The following is a 17,217-nucleotide window of genomic DNA, read 5'->3' as shown; positions in this document are numbered from 1 at the left end:
GTCTCAACTATGGGATCGTTACCCTCATCCCCAAGGTCCGGGTGCCTCCGATATCCTCCAGTTTCGGCCTATCACAGTGATCAATGTGATATTTTGGATCCTGACTAAAGGGTACGCCAATAGGGTGACCCTGCTTGCTGACTTTGTTACCCACCCCAACCAACCCGCCTTCATTCAAGGCCGATTTATTCTGAATAGGGTGTTGGTCTTCCACGAAGTCCTTCACGAGGTCCGGGTGAAACACCATCACGCGGTCTTTCTGAAGCTCGACTTCCACAAAGCGCACGACACGGTCCACTGGCCTTTCCTGCGAGAAGTACTGCTCCGCAAGGGTTTCGACGACCGGTGGGTGACCAAAGTTATGCAGCTCGTCTCCTGCGGTCAGACCGCTGTGAACATTAACGGTGAGATCAGCCCCTACTTCCCCACCCTCTGTTGGGTCTGTCAGGGTGACCCGTTCTCACCGTTCCTGTTTAACATGGTGGTTGATGCCCTTGCCGTCATCCTTGATAAGGCCAAAGCTGTTGGCCATATTTGCGGCATTGTTCCCCAGCTGGTAGGAGGGCCAGGGGTCTCCCTCCTGCAATATGCGGACGATACCATAATAATGGTGGAGGGTATGGTTCAGGACATTGCTAACCTGAAGTTCCTCCTCCTGTGCTTCCAACAGATGTCGGGGCTCACAATCAACTTTGATAAGAGCGAAGTGATGATTCTTGGGTACTCTCTGGCAGAAGCTCCGGATATTGCGGACCGACTAAACTGTCGGTTGGGTTCTTTCCCCACGACCTACTTGGGGATCCCCATTAGTGATTCGCGCCTCACCGTGGCTGACCTTCGCCCCACGGTGACCCGGATGCAACATCGGGTTGAGCCCTGGAAAGGGCGGTGACTGTCGAAGGCCGCCCGTGTGATCCTCATCAACTCCTCGCTTGCCAGCCTTCTTTGGTTCCTCATGAGCTTCTATAGCCTTCATGAGACGCTTCATCAGGAGATCGCCAAGTACCAATCCAGATTCTTCTGGGCTGGTGAGGGTGATAAGCAGAAGTAGCATATGGTGAGCTGGCCTGATATCTGCAAACCCAAGGACCAGGGGGGCCTTGGGATTTTGTCCTCCCGGCGCATGAACATTGTCCTCCTGACCCGATGGCTCTGGCGCATCGCCAATGGAGATGGCGGTCTTTGGCTCACCATCATCCGGAACAAGTACCTTCGAGGCCAGCCACTCGCATTCTGTCAGCGATCTGGTGGTTCCCAGTTTTGGCAGGCCGTCATCCAGTTGCTACCTGTGCTCCGCATCGGCACGTCCATCTTGGTTGGCACCGGGTCCTTGACCCTGTTCTGGTTTGACCGGTGGATCGGCGACCTCCCCCTGGCCGCGCGGTTTCTAGAGCTCTTTGCCATTGCGGTGGACCCTCGGGTCTCTGTCGAGACGACCCTTATTGACTTAGGGCGCCTCGCCTTCCGTCGCCCCTTTGGTCCGCCTGAAATGGCCGCATGGGATGCTCTCCTCCTGGACATCGCCCTCCTCCCGATGAACGTTGAGGACATCCCTAGATCCATCTCTTGGCGACTGGAGCCCTCCGGCTGCTTTTCCACTAAACCCCTCTACGCGGCCATTGCCCCCTCGCCGGCCCTCGAGCCCTTTAGCGTGATTTGGGATATCCGCTTGCCCCTGAAAATCAGGATCTTCTTATGGTAGTGGATCCGGGGACGCCTCCCGTCTGGGGTGGAGGTCCTTAAGCATAATGGACCTGGAGATGGGATCTGCCCCCTGTGTGGCACGGTGGAGGATGCTAACCACATCTTCTTCTCTTGCTCCACAGCCCAGTTTCTTTGGTCCTGTTTCCGCAAGACGCTCGGTGGTCAGTGGTGCAACACCAACTTCTCTGACTTGCTGAAATCCACGCCTCCCCACCCTGCTACCGCCATATTAGATGGCTATGTGTTGGGGTTCTTGCCTGGACGCTTTGGACCATTCGCAATAAGCTTGTCATTCAAAAAGTTCCTCTTTGACGTGCAACTAACGCTATATTCAAAATGTGTGGTTACTTGCAGCTCTGGCGGCCGCTTAGGCCGCCCTCAGAATCGAGACGCCATCAACACTCTCCTTGCCGACCTTCGATCGATGGCCTTCCGCATGGCGCCTCCGCTGCCGCCTCCTCCCCTGGAGCCCGACTAGTTCCTCTGTTTGGGCCGCCGTGTGTGCGAGTTTTTCTGTTTTCTGGGCTTGTTGAGCTATGCCCTCAGCACTAACCCTTGGTTACCTTTATGTTTGTGAGACCTGTGTGTGTGAACCTTATTGAATGCTTGGCTTTGACGGTTTGCTTTATAATATAAAGCGGGGCGAAAGCCTTTTCTCGGTAAGAAAAGTGAGAGGGCAAGCGTACCTCTGAGAAACTAGAGCACAACACAACGTTCATTCCCATCCCAGATAAAGCGCATCACAGCAGCCCATGAACTGGGCGCATGTAGGAGTGACGTGGCGCCGGCACATCCTCGCCGGTGCTGGAAATTAAACAAGTTTCGGTTGAGGTATGTCACGCCACAGCTGGTGCCTCTCAATGGCCAAGCGGCTAACCATCTGCTCCTGAGTCCTGAACTGTGCTTCTGCATCATAAGTTTCATGTGAGAATTACTGAAGCTCTGTATGTTCAGAGTAAGGACCTGAACCAGCGCAGATTTTGAAAGATCACGCTTTGAATTTATATATTCAGACAAAGGGTCTTCGCGAATCAAACTCCGATATTCAGAACCGTTAGTTACGGAGGGACACATTTTCCATGACTTATAAGACCATGGACATGGCCATTCTTTATGTACAGGAGCACAACTAAAGGAGTGAAGAATTCAATGTGCCACACACCACCTGACGACCTCCAGCAAGGAATTCTAAAGCCGACAAGCCAAGTCGAACCGACACCTACCATGCCAACCCGCTCCTTCGCAAGACTCTTTAGCAGATTTCTGAAAGTGTACTTCAATGTGCTATGCGGTTGACTCAAGCTCCGGAAAAAAAAATATATCATAGCAGAAGTTATCGGAGTCCATCACGCATATAGGAGTGGCGTGGTGCTGACACTAGCCTTGCCGCACGCCTCAAACAAGTCTAGCTCAGTATGCCGTGCCGCAGCTGGCGCCCCTTGCTGGCCAAGCGGCGGACCATCTGCTACCTGAAAATTACTGAAGCTCTGAATGTTCACACAAGGACCTAAAGTCTAAAACATAGGAATTTTTCGAATTACCTTCGAACTGGGAGCAAGACAGGACACAGATACAGCACAGCAAGATCATTAATTCTCCTCCAGCTGCATTGCATGGTTGTTGCTTTGCTCAAGCCAGGCCAACGCTTGTTAAGCCCAAGTAGCATATCTGGTAAGCATTCAGTGACTCCTCCATCCTTGTGCGGCAACCTCCATTCCCCTGAGAAACAGAGAAGTAACATTGATCCAGAGATCTTTGTCAAACAACAGATCATCATGGCGGTTCCAAAGACCCCCATATAGGATAGCAGTGGAAGAAACCGTGTTAATAGCCAGCGCACCCAACCAAGTCAAAGGAAAAAAAACTATTAATATTGAACCATCCAGCCCTGGAACTGGCTTATTCAGAAATGAAATAGCTCGCTGTTCTGTTCTGGAGCTGCTTGTTCAGTACTGGAACTTATTTGCTAACCCTTGGTGTCTAAGATGAGATTATTTTAGTCATGGCTCAAACAGAATAACTGAAACAATCATGCAGCTAGCTAGTTCTGCAAATCAAGGAATGACTGGTTGTTGCAGCTTTACTACAAAGCGCAAGCCATAAGCATTCGTTTATCGCTTGAAAATACAGCTGAACAACAGCAGAAGATGAAGTAAAACAGGAGTCACGCACGGATCACCAGCAAAATAAACCTGAACAGGGAGCCAGGCATTATATTGGTAGGAAACAAGATCTGTACAGATGCAACAAGGAAGGGACAATCTTCAGGTAACACTCAAGCTCACCAATGCACAAGGATTGGAATCTGCATGTAATTCAAGACAGATTACCAAAAGAAGATACAGATCTCAACGTCAGGACCAGAATGCTGGCGGAAGCTCAAGCACAAAAGATAGCGGGTACCGTAGCAAAGCAAATGCACTTACAAGATGCCAAATTTCTTACAGATAATACCATTCTGGCGAAGGCACCAGCAGGCAGGTCTCCAACTGAAAGTCCTGGATACTGGGAAATAAGAGCACACTTGGCAGATTTCTGTGATTGAACTCAATCAATCGAAGCCCCAGTCTTGCACATTACAGAGGCACACTCCAGTGCCAAGGAGGTGATCAAACTAAGAACCTTGGTATTTTAGTTGCAAGAATTCTGCTCACATTAGGACGCAACGAATTCTTTCGTCGCATCTCACAGATAAATATTCAGGACTATGTAATCACTCATGCATACTGCATCTGAATGAGTATATGACGCTCTGAGCACCACCAGTTTGATACAAAAAGTACTGAAACTTAGGTCTAAAATGAGGCACTTACATGCACCCCCAAATGTACACTTGACATGCCCATCTATGCAAACACACACACACACACACACACACAATAACAGCTTCCTGAAACTGTACTTCAATGTGCTAGAGAGGACCACAAACAAATATCATGATGAAATTTAGCCATATTCCACTGATTCCAGCAACCGGTTAGAAACTCAAGACCAGAGTAGGAGGTATCTATTACTAACTACCCTAACTGCATGTCCAGCACAAACTCAAGACCAGATCAAATCAGGCACCAAATACCACCTGACGACGCCCAGCGAAGAATTTTAAAGCCCAGAAGCCAAGTCCCAAGTTGAACCAACACATGCCATGCCAGCCGGTTCTTGTCCTGCGCAAGCATTTTCGCAAGCAGCTGATGCTCACCACCATGTGGCCCATCCCACAGCTAGCACCCCTCACTGGCCAAGCGGCTAACCATCTGATCCTGGGCCATTCTTCTGCATCACAAGTTCGATGTGAGAATTGCCGAAGCTCTGAATGTTCAGAACAAGGACCTGAACCATACCAAAATTTGAAAGATCACACTTTGAATTTACCTTCGAAAAAAGGGTCTTCCTGAATCAGACTACGATATTCAGAATCATAAGTTCCTGGACACATTTTTCTCGAGTATGGACACATGAAGATTATTTTACAGGACAGGAGCACAATTACAAAAGTGAAGCCTGAGCCAAGATGAATAGCCAATAACTCAACTTGATGCTGCTGAATAGGAGCTTCTTCCTCCCTGACTCTGAACACATTAACCAAATTCCTAACCCACAATGAAAGAAGATCAAAAGCTGCAAAATCATACACATGTAGTATAATTTAGAAGACCAAGGACCCTGACTAAGTGCACACAAGACAGAGTGGGCACACATATGCCTAACATAGTACTGATTTCTCAAGTCTCGATACGCTCTTCTCAAGGTCTTTCTTGATAGAAGAATATACATGGTGAACAAGTCCAAGATATATATAGACAAAATAACCAGAATACGAGTGCAAGGTAGACATCAAGGACAGCACATAAACCCATCACTTATCTCTTTGATACCAACTAAAGTGACTAAAAGGACTTGGCCCCAAAACAGCTGGCTGAGCTGAAGCACCGGAGGCCGGCATGCATCATGCTGGCCTGCTCAGGAAATGCAGCTGGAGCCGGAGGCGGTGAGGGAGTGGTAGCCTCAAGGGAAGGTGTCAGGGAGGAGCGTGGAGCTAGGATCTGAGAAGACAAGGAGGCATTGGTATGCTGCACTGCCTCTCCCTGGGGCCGGTGTCCGGCTTCCTCGAACTGGCTGTGGTCATCTGCCTCAACATTGGCCTCTACCTCCGGCTGACATGCTGAAGGTGGTGGCTCAGAAGGTGCAACTACTGCAGGTGCCAGTGGACGACTAACTTTTTTTGTCTGCTTTGACTTGTCGGGCCTGGGCTTGTAGGAATCGTGCCTGGTTTCTCTAGGTCCATCATATTCAAAAGCTCGCATGATCATCCCCATGATGTATGGTGCATACAAGAGGCAAGTGCGACTGTGATCTGAAATAAGCAACTTAATCTCGTCGAAGATCAAAGCAATGATGTCAAATGGATGCTGCTCCACAATATGACGTAGGAGGTTCCAGTTGTATCCCTGGACTTTACTTCTATAAGACCTGGGATAGATGGTTTTCCGAATAATCTTATTGGCTATGCTAGCCAATGGAGAGAGGCCCCTGGCTTGGCCTACTGTGCATTCTGCAGCTGTGTACATGATCCTCTTGTCATCATCATCAAGCAAAAACTCTGAGTGAATTATTGCAGTGTGAACACTGCCAGGAATGCCAAACATCTCCTCCCATGCCCTCTTCTTTGTAGTTATCCTCCTGCCATCTGCCATCCAAGTAATAGAGCTATTGTCGTCGCTGATATGAACTGTGGAGTAAAACTGCCTAATCAATTCGTTGTCCCAATCACAATGGTACCTCATGATCTGCTCAAGCCCCACATGGGCACATCTCTGTCTGACACAAGAAAACTCATCTATGCTATCGATGTACTCCCAGTCTATCCACTGCATAGTAAACAACTCGGCCCTACGGTATATGGAGTTGTACAAGTCCTGCTGCTCAATGGACCAGAATCTCCTGTCTGTTGCTGTCCTATCACCCTCATAGTGGTTCCTGCTTCTGAGCCTCTTCAGCTCATCACAAGTGGCTAAAGTGTATTTCACCGGATCATTGGGACGCACTAGAGAAACTGGAGGCAACTCATTCTCCTTCAGAACTTCTACCACTGACTCCACAGCTGGAGGCGTCACTTGCTCCTCTGAATCACATACAGACATGGACTGATCACTACCTGCACTACCGCCAAATAAATCAGGTTGCTTACTTGCAATAGACTGCTCCAGCTCCACGCTTGCACTGGGGTGCTCAAACTCCGAGTTCTCTGACCAGCAATCCTTTTCTAATGAAATTGCCTTTGCCATCTCTAAATCTGATGGGCTGGCCTCATGCATGCACTCATCAGAAGAAGGCTCACCAGGTTCCTCTTGGTGTTCCACTAGAGGAGTTGACTCAACAGCTATAGTGTCTAGGTCAACTGCCTCCTCAACTGCATTTGGATTTGGCTTTATTTGGCTTGTAATGTGTGGAAGAAAATGTGAAGCAACAAGAGAATCGTCTGCAGCTTCTTTGAATATATCTTCAAATGAGCTTGCATAGCTTCCTTGCATTTGCTCTTCAAAGAATGCCATCATTACCTCTGCTTCAAAAGGCTCCTTTCGACCTATTCTACTCTCCTGAGAACGCAGTACCCCATTGTTTATATTACTCGGGTACCTGCAAGAGATCAAGGTGAGTGTTTGTTATTTCCCTTACTTCTGTAAACACAGATGTCTGGTGACAGAATTCAGAACCAGCAAACCTGGTTGGGTCAGGTGAATCAACCATTCTGTCTTCCAGGGAGCTCTTTGCTTCCCTAGAGGATGGCACAACTAGCAATTCTTGCCTGGCATTCTGCAGCTCCATTTCTAGTTTTTCCTGTTGCCTTTTGAGTTGTTCTGCTTCTTCCTCGAGTAATTTCACCTTAGAAAAAAAGAAAAAAAATCAGTGCTCGGAAAGAAAAATAAGTGACCAATCAAAACTATTAACATACCAGCAGTGGCAAACTTATCTTTTCTTCTAATGAACACACAGTAATCTGGCCATCCTCATTAGACATCTCCAATAGCTTGATTACTTTATTTTTCTCTTCGGCATATGTCTTCCTTTCCTCTGATATCTACAAAATAATATAATTATAAATGGAAGGGTTATAACAATCATAGATATTTCGTCCATGCCTAATTGCGCTGTTTGTAGGTCCTTCTTGGACAAATACTAAAATCTGAATGTATTTATAGATATGCTGTAAAGATATTCTCATGCGTAAGTTTAAGGAACTCCCATAATGCAACATATAATATTGATGTAAGTATGGTATTTGGTATTTTTAATCTACCATACACCCAAAAAAGGATAAAAAGCAAAAGCACTCATAAAGAAGAATATATACATAATTTTCTGTGTGAGCCTTTATAAACAACATAGAAAATTGCGTGAAATCAACGAACTAACAACCTCAAAGCTATCCAAACTAATAGTATGCCTTAGATAAGAAGAAATGAACATGTTGCAAAGCATCACTATCTGATAATGAGAATGACTGGAAGTCAGAACAACCAAAAATGCTTGCATCCTAACTAATAGGTGGTTCGCAAAGAATGTCACTGCCATAATTCGTTGTTCAAAGAAGAAGAAATCTATATGAAAAGACAAAAACTCCGATGCGGTAAGCCTAATTTCCTTTCAAAGGGTTACCTCTTTTTCTTTATTCCATGAAATAAGTAACACTCCAGCCTGATAATCCATTTCTTGCATCTTAATCTCCAGTTCTTTAATTCTACCTTCATAGAATCTATTTGACTGGTCTAGTTTGGACTCGAGCTGACGAGTCTCTTCTTCCATCCCCCTCACGAATGAAACAAAGTATTGTTCAAGAACCTCCTTCTGCACAAGAATTTCGATGGATTGATCCAACAAAATCTCTATTCTCTTAGCTTCATCAAGGCTTTGTTTGGCAACCAATGACTCTTTTTTGTTGCAGTCATCTAGTTGTTGTTGCAGTGACAACAGCTGTTTTTGTAAGGATATAATCACCTCAGACGTTTCACACATAGCCTGCCTGTGGATTTCATCCATTTCTTGCTCAAGCTCAGTGTTTAACATCAGAGTTTCCACATCCCTCTTCTTACGAAATACCGGGCTTTGGAAATTGTTCTTCTTCAGCTCCTCTAGTTCCTTTATCAAACTAATCCGCTCCAAATTGTTATTCTTCAGCTCTTCTACTTCCTTAATCAAAACAACGTGCTCCGATTCAAGGGCCTCTAAAACAGATGTTGTGTATTTCAGTTCTTTTTCTGTGGTTTCCTTCTGCCTGCAAGCTTCAAGGGTACGTAAATTTGCTGCTTTCAGCTCATATCCTACAGCAGTTTCCCTGACGTCAGCTTCCGCTCGGGCTTTTACCTCCTCCAGAAGAATTGTTTTGGTTATGGCCAACTCCAGCTGCAGGCTCAATGCATCTTCTGAGTTGTCTTGTTCCTTTGCAGGTGCATGAGAGTCATCTTGCTGCAATGCTGACGAAACATTCTGTCCACAAAGTTAAATAGCACAGCGTTAAGATCTTTGTTATTTCCATCACCACCACAACGGACGAGCACAAATAAATTTGAAAGCTACTGCGCATATTAGACATCGGGTTGTTGTGCTTTGGGACTTGGCAGTGCAATGTGGCATCTCTAGGTGCAAAATCAAACTTAGAAGGCACTGGAGGCACAATACCACACATGGTTAGTGATGGAAAAGAAGGATAACAAATTGATGAATATGAAGGATGAGGGAGATGCAATCTGTTGGAATGTTTGATTCTATCATTGCAATATCCAAATCCTATCAGTTACACTGTCTTTTATTTATCACTGGGATGTTCTGTAATCTTTCAAAGAGTGTTGAAGGTCATATATGAATTGAAAACAGTGAGCAGCCTCAGTTTTAACCTTACAAAAAAGGAACAGGGGTGATAGCAGTAGATGTGTTTCACCTGCACACTGCGATTCTCCTCCCGGAGCAAGATGGAGTCTCGGAGCTTGGAACGTTGGACCTGTGCAGAACTGGCCCCCGTCGTCGTGAACCCCAACCTCGGCACCGGCTTCGGCTCCCCCAGGATCTTGGTCGGGCGAAGGGGAGTGGTCGCCGCGCCGACCCGCGCCGGTGTCTTGCCCGCTGCCCTGACCCTCAGACCCTTCTTGGGCGTCGGCACCGGCCGCCGGGGCTGCCCCGGTGACTGGATAGCGCGGAGGGGGGGCCGGGAGGCCGCGACGGGCTCCGCTGGGGCGGGAGTCGAAGCTCCGGCAGGCCGCGCGTTCTCGTCGCTCCCGACCCCGGATGCGGGAGCCCTCGCCGGGATGCGGCAGAGAGCGCCGCGGAGCTCCCCCGCCATCCTGCGCAGCCCGCAAAATCGTCAGAACCAAAGAGGAAATAGAAGGCAATAAGGCAATGGATTGAGCGGTTGGTTGCTAGGGAGCTGGAGCGAGCGACCAGCAATCGCGGCGCTCGGCGGCCGTGCTACGGCGACGGCGACGGGCGGAGGCGGCTAGGGTTTTCCCCGGGAATCGACGAGGACGCACCTGAGCGAGGAGGCGGCCGTGGAGGCCAATGCGACGGCGGGGTCGGGCCGGAGGGCGGCGAGTGCCGGAGCGAGCTAGCGGCGGCCGCGCGGCGAGGCGCTGGCTGGTGGTGGTGGGCGGAGGACTGCAGTTTGAAACTTTGGGGGAGAATCCTTTGCTGTGCTGCGCTTTGCTTGATGACGGAGGGCCCCACGCGAGGCCGTTGGTTTGGCTTTGGGAACGTCGGCGGCGGCGCTCTACTAGTCCCATTGGTTGCCGCCTTAATCTTCCCTCTGCATGCAGAGGCAGCAGCCAGCGCTCCACGAAGACCGCTACTAGGTATAGGTGGCCAAACGGACCGGGATAGCTGGGCCGGCCCGATAGCACGGACAGCACGGCACGGCACGTCAAGGGCCGTGCCTGGGCCTAAAGGCCGAGCATACGGGCCGGCACGGCACGGCCTGATTTTTTTTTATTTTTTTATGTATCCTAATGTGGCCCAACAGATAAAAATAGGTTAAAAACGCCCAGTGCGCAAAATAGGAGGCAGATTAGCGGGCCTAGTGTGCTGGTGGGCCGGCCTGATTAGCATACGGGCCGTGCCTGGGCTGCAGGCTGCAGCATGCGGGCCGGCACAGCCCGTATAATAATCGTGCCTTCCCGGGCCGGGTCGTGCCAGGCACGATTAGGATGGGCCGTGCCGTGCCGGGCGGGGCCGGCCCGTTTGGCCAGTTATACTAGTAGGATGCTACTATTGCTCCTATTGTTCATGGTCATTTCACATTTGTGTTAAGGCTGGTCATAGTGGGGAGTATCATAGATGGTCTTATTTATTGTCATGCATGACACATAGTAACATCACATTCATTATGTTATGGCATCTACTATCTATGTTACTATAATCATATATTTCTTTTTTAATTACCTGCCACATAAGCATGTTTGCAAGTCTCAAGTGCATGATATTACTTATGTTATCCTCACTATGGCCAGCCTAAGATTGTCATACAGTACTAGTTTTTCATTTTTTGCCGGGTGACAATGTGGCACTGTTATGCTTATGCAGGCCACGGAGATGCATACAGATATTACTACATTTTGCCGACGCTGCACTTTTGGTTAGGAGATGCAAAAGCCTCGAGTCACTTGTTGAACCTCGACGTTTTTCTGCTGCCCTGATAACCGGAGTATCTATGCTTCGGATTAGTGTTGGATTTCCACGCGGTTGCATTGACCAACTTGGGAATCTAGATCATGCCCTCGAACGTCCTAGTTGATCTCAACGAGGCTTGCCGATTTTGCTGCCACGATTTCTCCTGACACCATCCATTCTCAAACTCATCGCTAACTATGCACATCAACACATGTACTCATTGACAACACCAAATTAATTTCACTCTTCTAATTTGTCGGATTTTTGCTTTTGTGTATCAGTCAATGGGCAACACCTATTTGCTCGGATTTAGACGCTGGTGTAAAAATTCGACTATTTCATGCTTAATATAAGCGACTAACAAACAGCTTGGCCACGTCGAAGTGGAGATACATCTCTACTCCTAAGGGAGCAGTTGGTAGTCTCGCTTCGAGATTTTTTTTAGTCCCACCTCCCATGGTTTATTTTCGTTTTAAAAAAGTCTACGAAATTTCGTATGTTAACCACGGACAACTCCCACCTCCCAGGTTTTTTTCGTCCCACCTCCCATGGTTTTTTTTGGTACCTCGTCCCACCTCACACTGAGCCGCCACGAACCGCAAAAACCGCCTACCTTAGCCAAATCAACAAATCTCTCTCATTAATGCAATTTTTTTAGGAAACAAATAATAGATTCTTTCCTACCTTAGCCAAATCAACGGATCTCTCCCATTAATGCAATTTGCTTTAGCAAACAAATAATAGATTCTTTCCTACCTTAGCCAAATCAACGGATCTCTCTCATTAATGCAATTTGCTTTAGGAAACAAATAATAGATTTTCAGGAAACAAATAATCTCTAATCTCTAATCTCTATCTCTAATCTCAATCTCTTTAGCAAACAAATAATAGATTCTTTCCTACCTTAGCCAAATCAACGGATCTCTCCCATTAATGCAATTTGCTTTAGCAAACAAATAATAGATTCTTTCCTACCTTAGCCAAATCAACGGATCTCTCTCATTAATGCAATTTGCTTTAGGAAACAAATAATAGATTTTCAGGAAACAAATAATCTCTAATCTCTATCTCTAATCTCTAATCCCTAATCTCTAATAATAATAATAATCTCTATCTCTACTTCTAATGGACGAGTTGGTTGAATAGTCCGGTTTATTTTCGTCTCACATCCCACCACCATATCTACTCACGTTAATTTTTTTTACCCTCACAATAAAAAGTTTCCTAACCTTTCCAAATTTTCCTAACTAGACACGTTATAAATGGGCAGGAACTGATAGCACGTTACCAATCAATAAAATTTAGTTTCATGACAATCAATTCCAAATCCTAATTTTCCTAATACGTCGATCTTTCTCAAATCCTAATAAGCCCTCTTCCTCTTTCCTTTTTCACCGCTCCACCTAGAAAAAAGACCCATCAATCACGCAACCCCTCCCTGCCTCTCCCCAACTCCCCAAGCGACATCCTCTCTCCCCTCCCTGCCGTCCCCCAAGACGCCCCCGTCGGCGCACTCTTCATCGGAGCGCCGTCCACTGGAAGCCGGAGTCAGGAAGGAGAGCAGCCACCAGCGGGGGAGACCACAAGGGGAGGTGTTGGTTCTTCCTCTGATTGATGCATCCGCTCGTGGGGGCATTGCTGGTGGGGGGCGAGGAGCGATGTTGGTGGCCGTGCTGGGGCCCGGCGGCGTGGGCGGGCACGCTGGAACTGGTTGTGTCGATGGCGTCGTTACCGCCGGAGACCACGTTCGTGTGGGCGCTGGCCAGCGCCGGGTGCGTGGCCGGGTAGGTGCGCGTGCCTCTCGACGGTCTGCTCGACCCGGCCGGGTCGGCGGCTGTACGGCTTCGATGTGCTGCGCACTGCAAAGGGCTTCCGTCGCTCAACGAGGTCATCCAGCGATAAGGGGGAAAACCCCCTTCGATCCCTAACACTACCCCACCACAACAATCCATTGCTAAATTTTCTATGACTGTTTGATTAAATTTGCAGGTCGGACAAGCTCGTTGGCCACATTGGGTAGCTGCCGCCCTCTGCTGAGATTGTTCACACCATGGATGAGATCTCCAACACTGTAAGTTACTCTTCTTTGGTTACGTTTTATTTAATCTGTGTAGTTTGATGTGGGTTGGCTGATGATTGGCTAGGTTTGCTCGGTCATTGATTCGGCGGAGCTGTGCAGGGACACGCACTCAGATAGGTGATTGGATGACGTCTGCTTGCTTCTTGTGTAATAATTTGGAAGCTCTGCAGCAAAGTGTTTTTAGTTTTCTTTTACTGAATATAAATATGTATGTGAACTAGGGAGTTTACGGAGGAAGCAGATAAGGCATCAATGACGAATTATGAGCATCTTCAAGTAAGGTCTATAACATAAATGGCATTTGTGAAAAGGGAGAGAGTAGAGTGAAATGACCAAACCAGAACGGTAACATTTATTTTCTGTGATTTTCTGCAGTACCTAAACACATATACTACTTTATAAAACGCGGTACTAAACACTGAGAGTGAAGGTGCCCTGCCTACCAGAGGAATATGGGAAGGCAGCAAATAACTTGCGTATCGACTTTGAGAAAGGAGGGATTCATCTTCGTAACAGTTGCCATAGTGATAGTTATATTCTGTTGTGATTGTTAGCTTTGAATTTGAATTAGGAAGATAATGCTCTACCATTGCAGATAAACTCGAGCATCTTAATCAGCTGAACCTTGCAATTGCGCATCTGGGTAGAAAGTAGGTATTGGGCAGGCCGTTGCTAAGCTTAGTACTATTTTCACCGTCGAACTTGCATATATTGAAGTCAGTTGTAGTTTCAGTTTGGAATTTAGTACCATGCATATCAGCATATTAAGAGAAGCCTGATTGGTTCCATTGATTTGCTATAGAACATTTTATTAGACATGAAGGTGCCTGGCCTTTCTTTTACAAAAATAGGGTAAGACCTACTTTGAAGAAAAATTGCTTGTTATGTTTACGAGTGGAGCGAGAAAACAATTGCTAATCTCCTTTCATATACTCATTTTTGTAGCTTAGTTGTCCATCTACAGATATTGGTGGTCATGCCTTGCCCCTCACTTCCCTCCAAGCTTGTCGCCCTCGCCCCCCTCTTTGAGGCAGCCGCCCGCTGCTCATCTCGGTGGCGTCAGGCGCGGCCGTACCCACCATGGCATCAGCGTGGCCCTCCCTGCAAGGAGCGGCGCCTCCTTGGTACGATCGCGACGCTGATTCAGCCGGATCGGCGGGGGTTAGTAGGCTCACAGGCTGGCGTTTCCTCGGATGCATCGATGTTCTAATCATGATGGCATGACCATAGATCGTATGAGTCTGAAGACTTTGGGGTGGCTCATCTGCGTGGATGGTTGTGGCTGGGCACACAATCCATTAATAAGCCTTCAAATTTTCACACAGAAGGTCTCCTCCTTTTCCTATTTGCATTTTTTTCTTTTTAATTTTTTTAGATTGCTTGCGTTGGCAAATGGAAGAAAGACTCAGCCTGTGCGTTGCTACGGGATGGAGAGAGGAGTGGATGGGCTTCACATGGCATGGAGGGGTGGTTCCTAGGAGAGATGGGATCGACGATGCTGTGGCGAGGAGATGAGATGCAGCGATAACCGATGGTTGGCTGGCTATGCATGCCGGAATAGTAGGAGGCAGCTATGCGGTGAGTGAGCAGAGGACTGCTTTTTTCTCCGTCAAGAAAAGAAGAAAGGAGCAGTTTCTATGCGGTGACATCAATGTCACGTAGTCTAGCAAGTTATTTTTTGGAAAACGTCAACCGAATGATCTATAGGTAGCCTACAATTTAAAGATCACTAAAATCAGGATGTGACTTACATTGTACCACACGAATGAAGCTAAAAACAATATTCCTCACATACGTAAATATTTTAAACACATCAAGTAGATCTTAGTTCGTAAAAGATAATTAGTTGGATCACTGCTCTGTGTGTACACATCGTTCTATTAAGGTATTTTTATCAACTTACATTACAAGTGAAGTGGATTTTCAATTACTTTTACGGGCTATCATTTCTATCAATCATAGCCCGTAATAACTTAAGCCAACTGCATAATGACCTTCATATGGTTTCGCCATTGTTTTTTCTCCCGTTGTGCTTGCGTGTTCAATATTGTTATTATTGCATCTTGTGGTCTACTCTGATAGGTCATGTCTGTTTGTAGGGTGACAGTTTATACATCTAGGGAACTAGGGCAATTTGGACATGTGATATTTCCTCGAGTAAGCAAACTTCTTTTGTATGGCCCAGCATGATGATCAACACCCATCTGGTTTTATATGGTGCCACTTTTGTTGTATACAACAAGCAACTATTCATTTTGTGTGCCTTGCAACAACATCATAATCTCATTAAACCTGCAATAGATCACACATTCAGTACATTTCAATTTCTAATTAGTCTAGACCGTGAAGTATCTGTTTTTTTAACATAACAGGGTTATCTGATCATATAATCTGTCACAAGTAGTAAGGGTGGGTAGATGAGCAAATTTTCCCAGATGGCAAGATATCTATACAAATTATGGAACTTGATTCTGAACATTGGAGAAGCGGACAGTGGACGACACTACCACAATTATATATAATTATAGTGATATTCAAAGCTATTTTTTTGTCTTAATGTAAAGTTTATCGCAGACAGACATCCACCCAGAAACACACACATGAGAAATGACACACACACTTCCTTTTGGATTTGCCGGTTCTATGTTACCTCAGGAGCACAAAACTTGAGTAATTATAGCAAAACAATTCAAGGATGAGACTACGAACCAACCTGTGGGTGGATGGTTAGAGGTACTGTGGTATCTCCAGCCCATCAGGGTTCAAATCCTGGTGCTCGAATTTATTCCTGGATTTATTTCAAGATTTCTGGTTATGCGCATTCAGTGGGAGGAGACGTTCCCGTCGACGACGAGGTGCCTACGGACTTCGTAAATTTCAAAATGATATGCCGGCTCAGTCTTTCGGAGGTGCTCATAGGGGTAGGGTGTGCGTGTGTGCGTTCATAGGGGTAAGTGTGTGCGCGTGTATATGAGCGATTGTGTTTGTACTGATGTTCAAAAAAAATTGAAGGACGAGACTACTGGACAGTGCAGAATACCTCTTTATTCCCATATAAAGGACACATATTCCTTGCGACTGTCTTTTCATATACCATGATATGTTCCTATTTGCCAAAGAGTTGGCAAGGTACCGGCCCAAAATCAAGTGCATTATGAGCACCCCTATTCCTAGCTGCTAATCTGGATCTTAATAATTAATGCCCATACCTTGTTATACCAAAAGAAGCAATACTTCCATTGATAGACTAAACGACTCATGGCATGTGGACTAATGGACATGTCTTTTAATCCAAGGCATGGAGAACTCGGTACATGTCGAGGAAGAGGAACATAATGCCGGAGGAAGGCAATAACAAGTATCAGCTCAAGGAGTTCTTGATGGAGACGATTGGCCAGATCTTACTTGTAGCTTTTTTGTGGGAAAGTCTTTGACTCCACATTGTTGGGCTAAGTTATGTTCGCATCTCCGTTTTGGATTAAATCAATTGAACCTACAAAAAAATCCTTTGGGAGTGTGACATTAGCAGGCGCGACAAGAACGATGATGGAATGCTCACTGGAGATGAGGTCAAAAAGGTGAATACGCCAATGATGCATAGATATATGTATGAATTGTACATGTACACACAAAACATACTGTGACAAGTATCTCATGCCAAGCTTTAGTTTCGGTAAGAGGTTTTGTTGCCCGTAGCAACGCATGGCCATTTAACTAGGTGTAATCCAAAATAAATAAATTAAAAGCCCGTAGCAACGCACGGGCGTTCTACTAGTATA

At 46.5% G+C, this 17,217-nt stretch overlaps 1 protein-coding gene across 1 annotated transcript; it reads right to left on the bottom strand.

The window, feature by feature from the left end:
- Nucleotides 1-4,414: 4,414 nt before the first annotated feature.
- On the bottom strand, nt 4,415-10,475 carry LOC125507459. The gene is made up of 7 exons (XM_048672034.1): nt 10,138-10,475; nt 9,641-10,040; nt 8,362-9,189; nt 7,676-7,783; nt 7,427-7,587; nt 5,077-7,341; nt 4,415-4,977 (listed from the first exon to the last, which is right to left on the bottom strand). The coding sequence occupies exons 1-6, from the start codon at nt 10,473-10,475 to the stop codon at nt 5,592-5,594; spliced, it is 3,585 nt and encodes a 1,194-aa protein (XP_048527991.1). The 3' UTR covers nt 4,415-4,977; nt 5,077-5,591.
- Nucleotides 10,476-17,217: the final 6,742 nt, after the last annotated feature.

Source organism: Triticum urartu, chromosome 5 (assembly GCF_003073215.2).
Source record: "Triticum urartu cultivar G1812 chromosome 5, Tu2.1, whole genome shotgun sequence".
Taxonomy (NCBI): Eukaryota; Viridiplantae; Streptophyta; class Magnoliopsida; order Poales; family Poaceae; genus Triticum; species Triticum urartu.
Note: the sequence above shows the minus strand (reverse complement) of the source record. Positions and strands in the feature narration are given on the sequence as shown.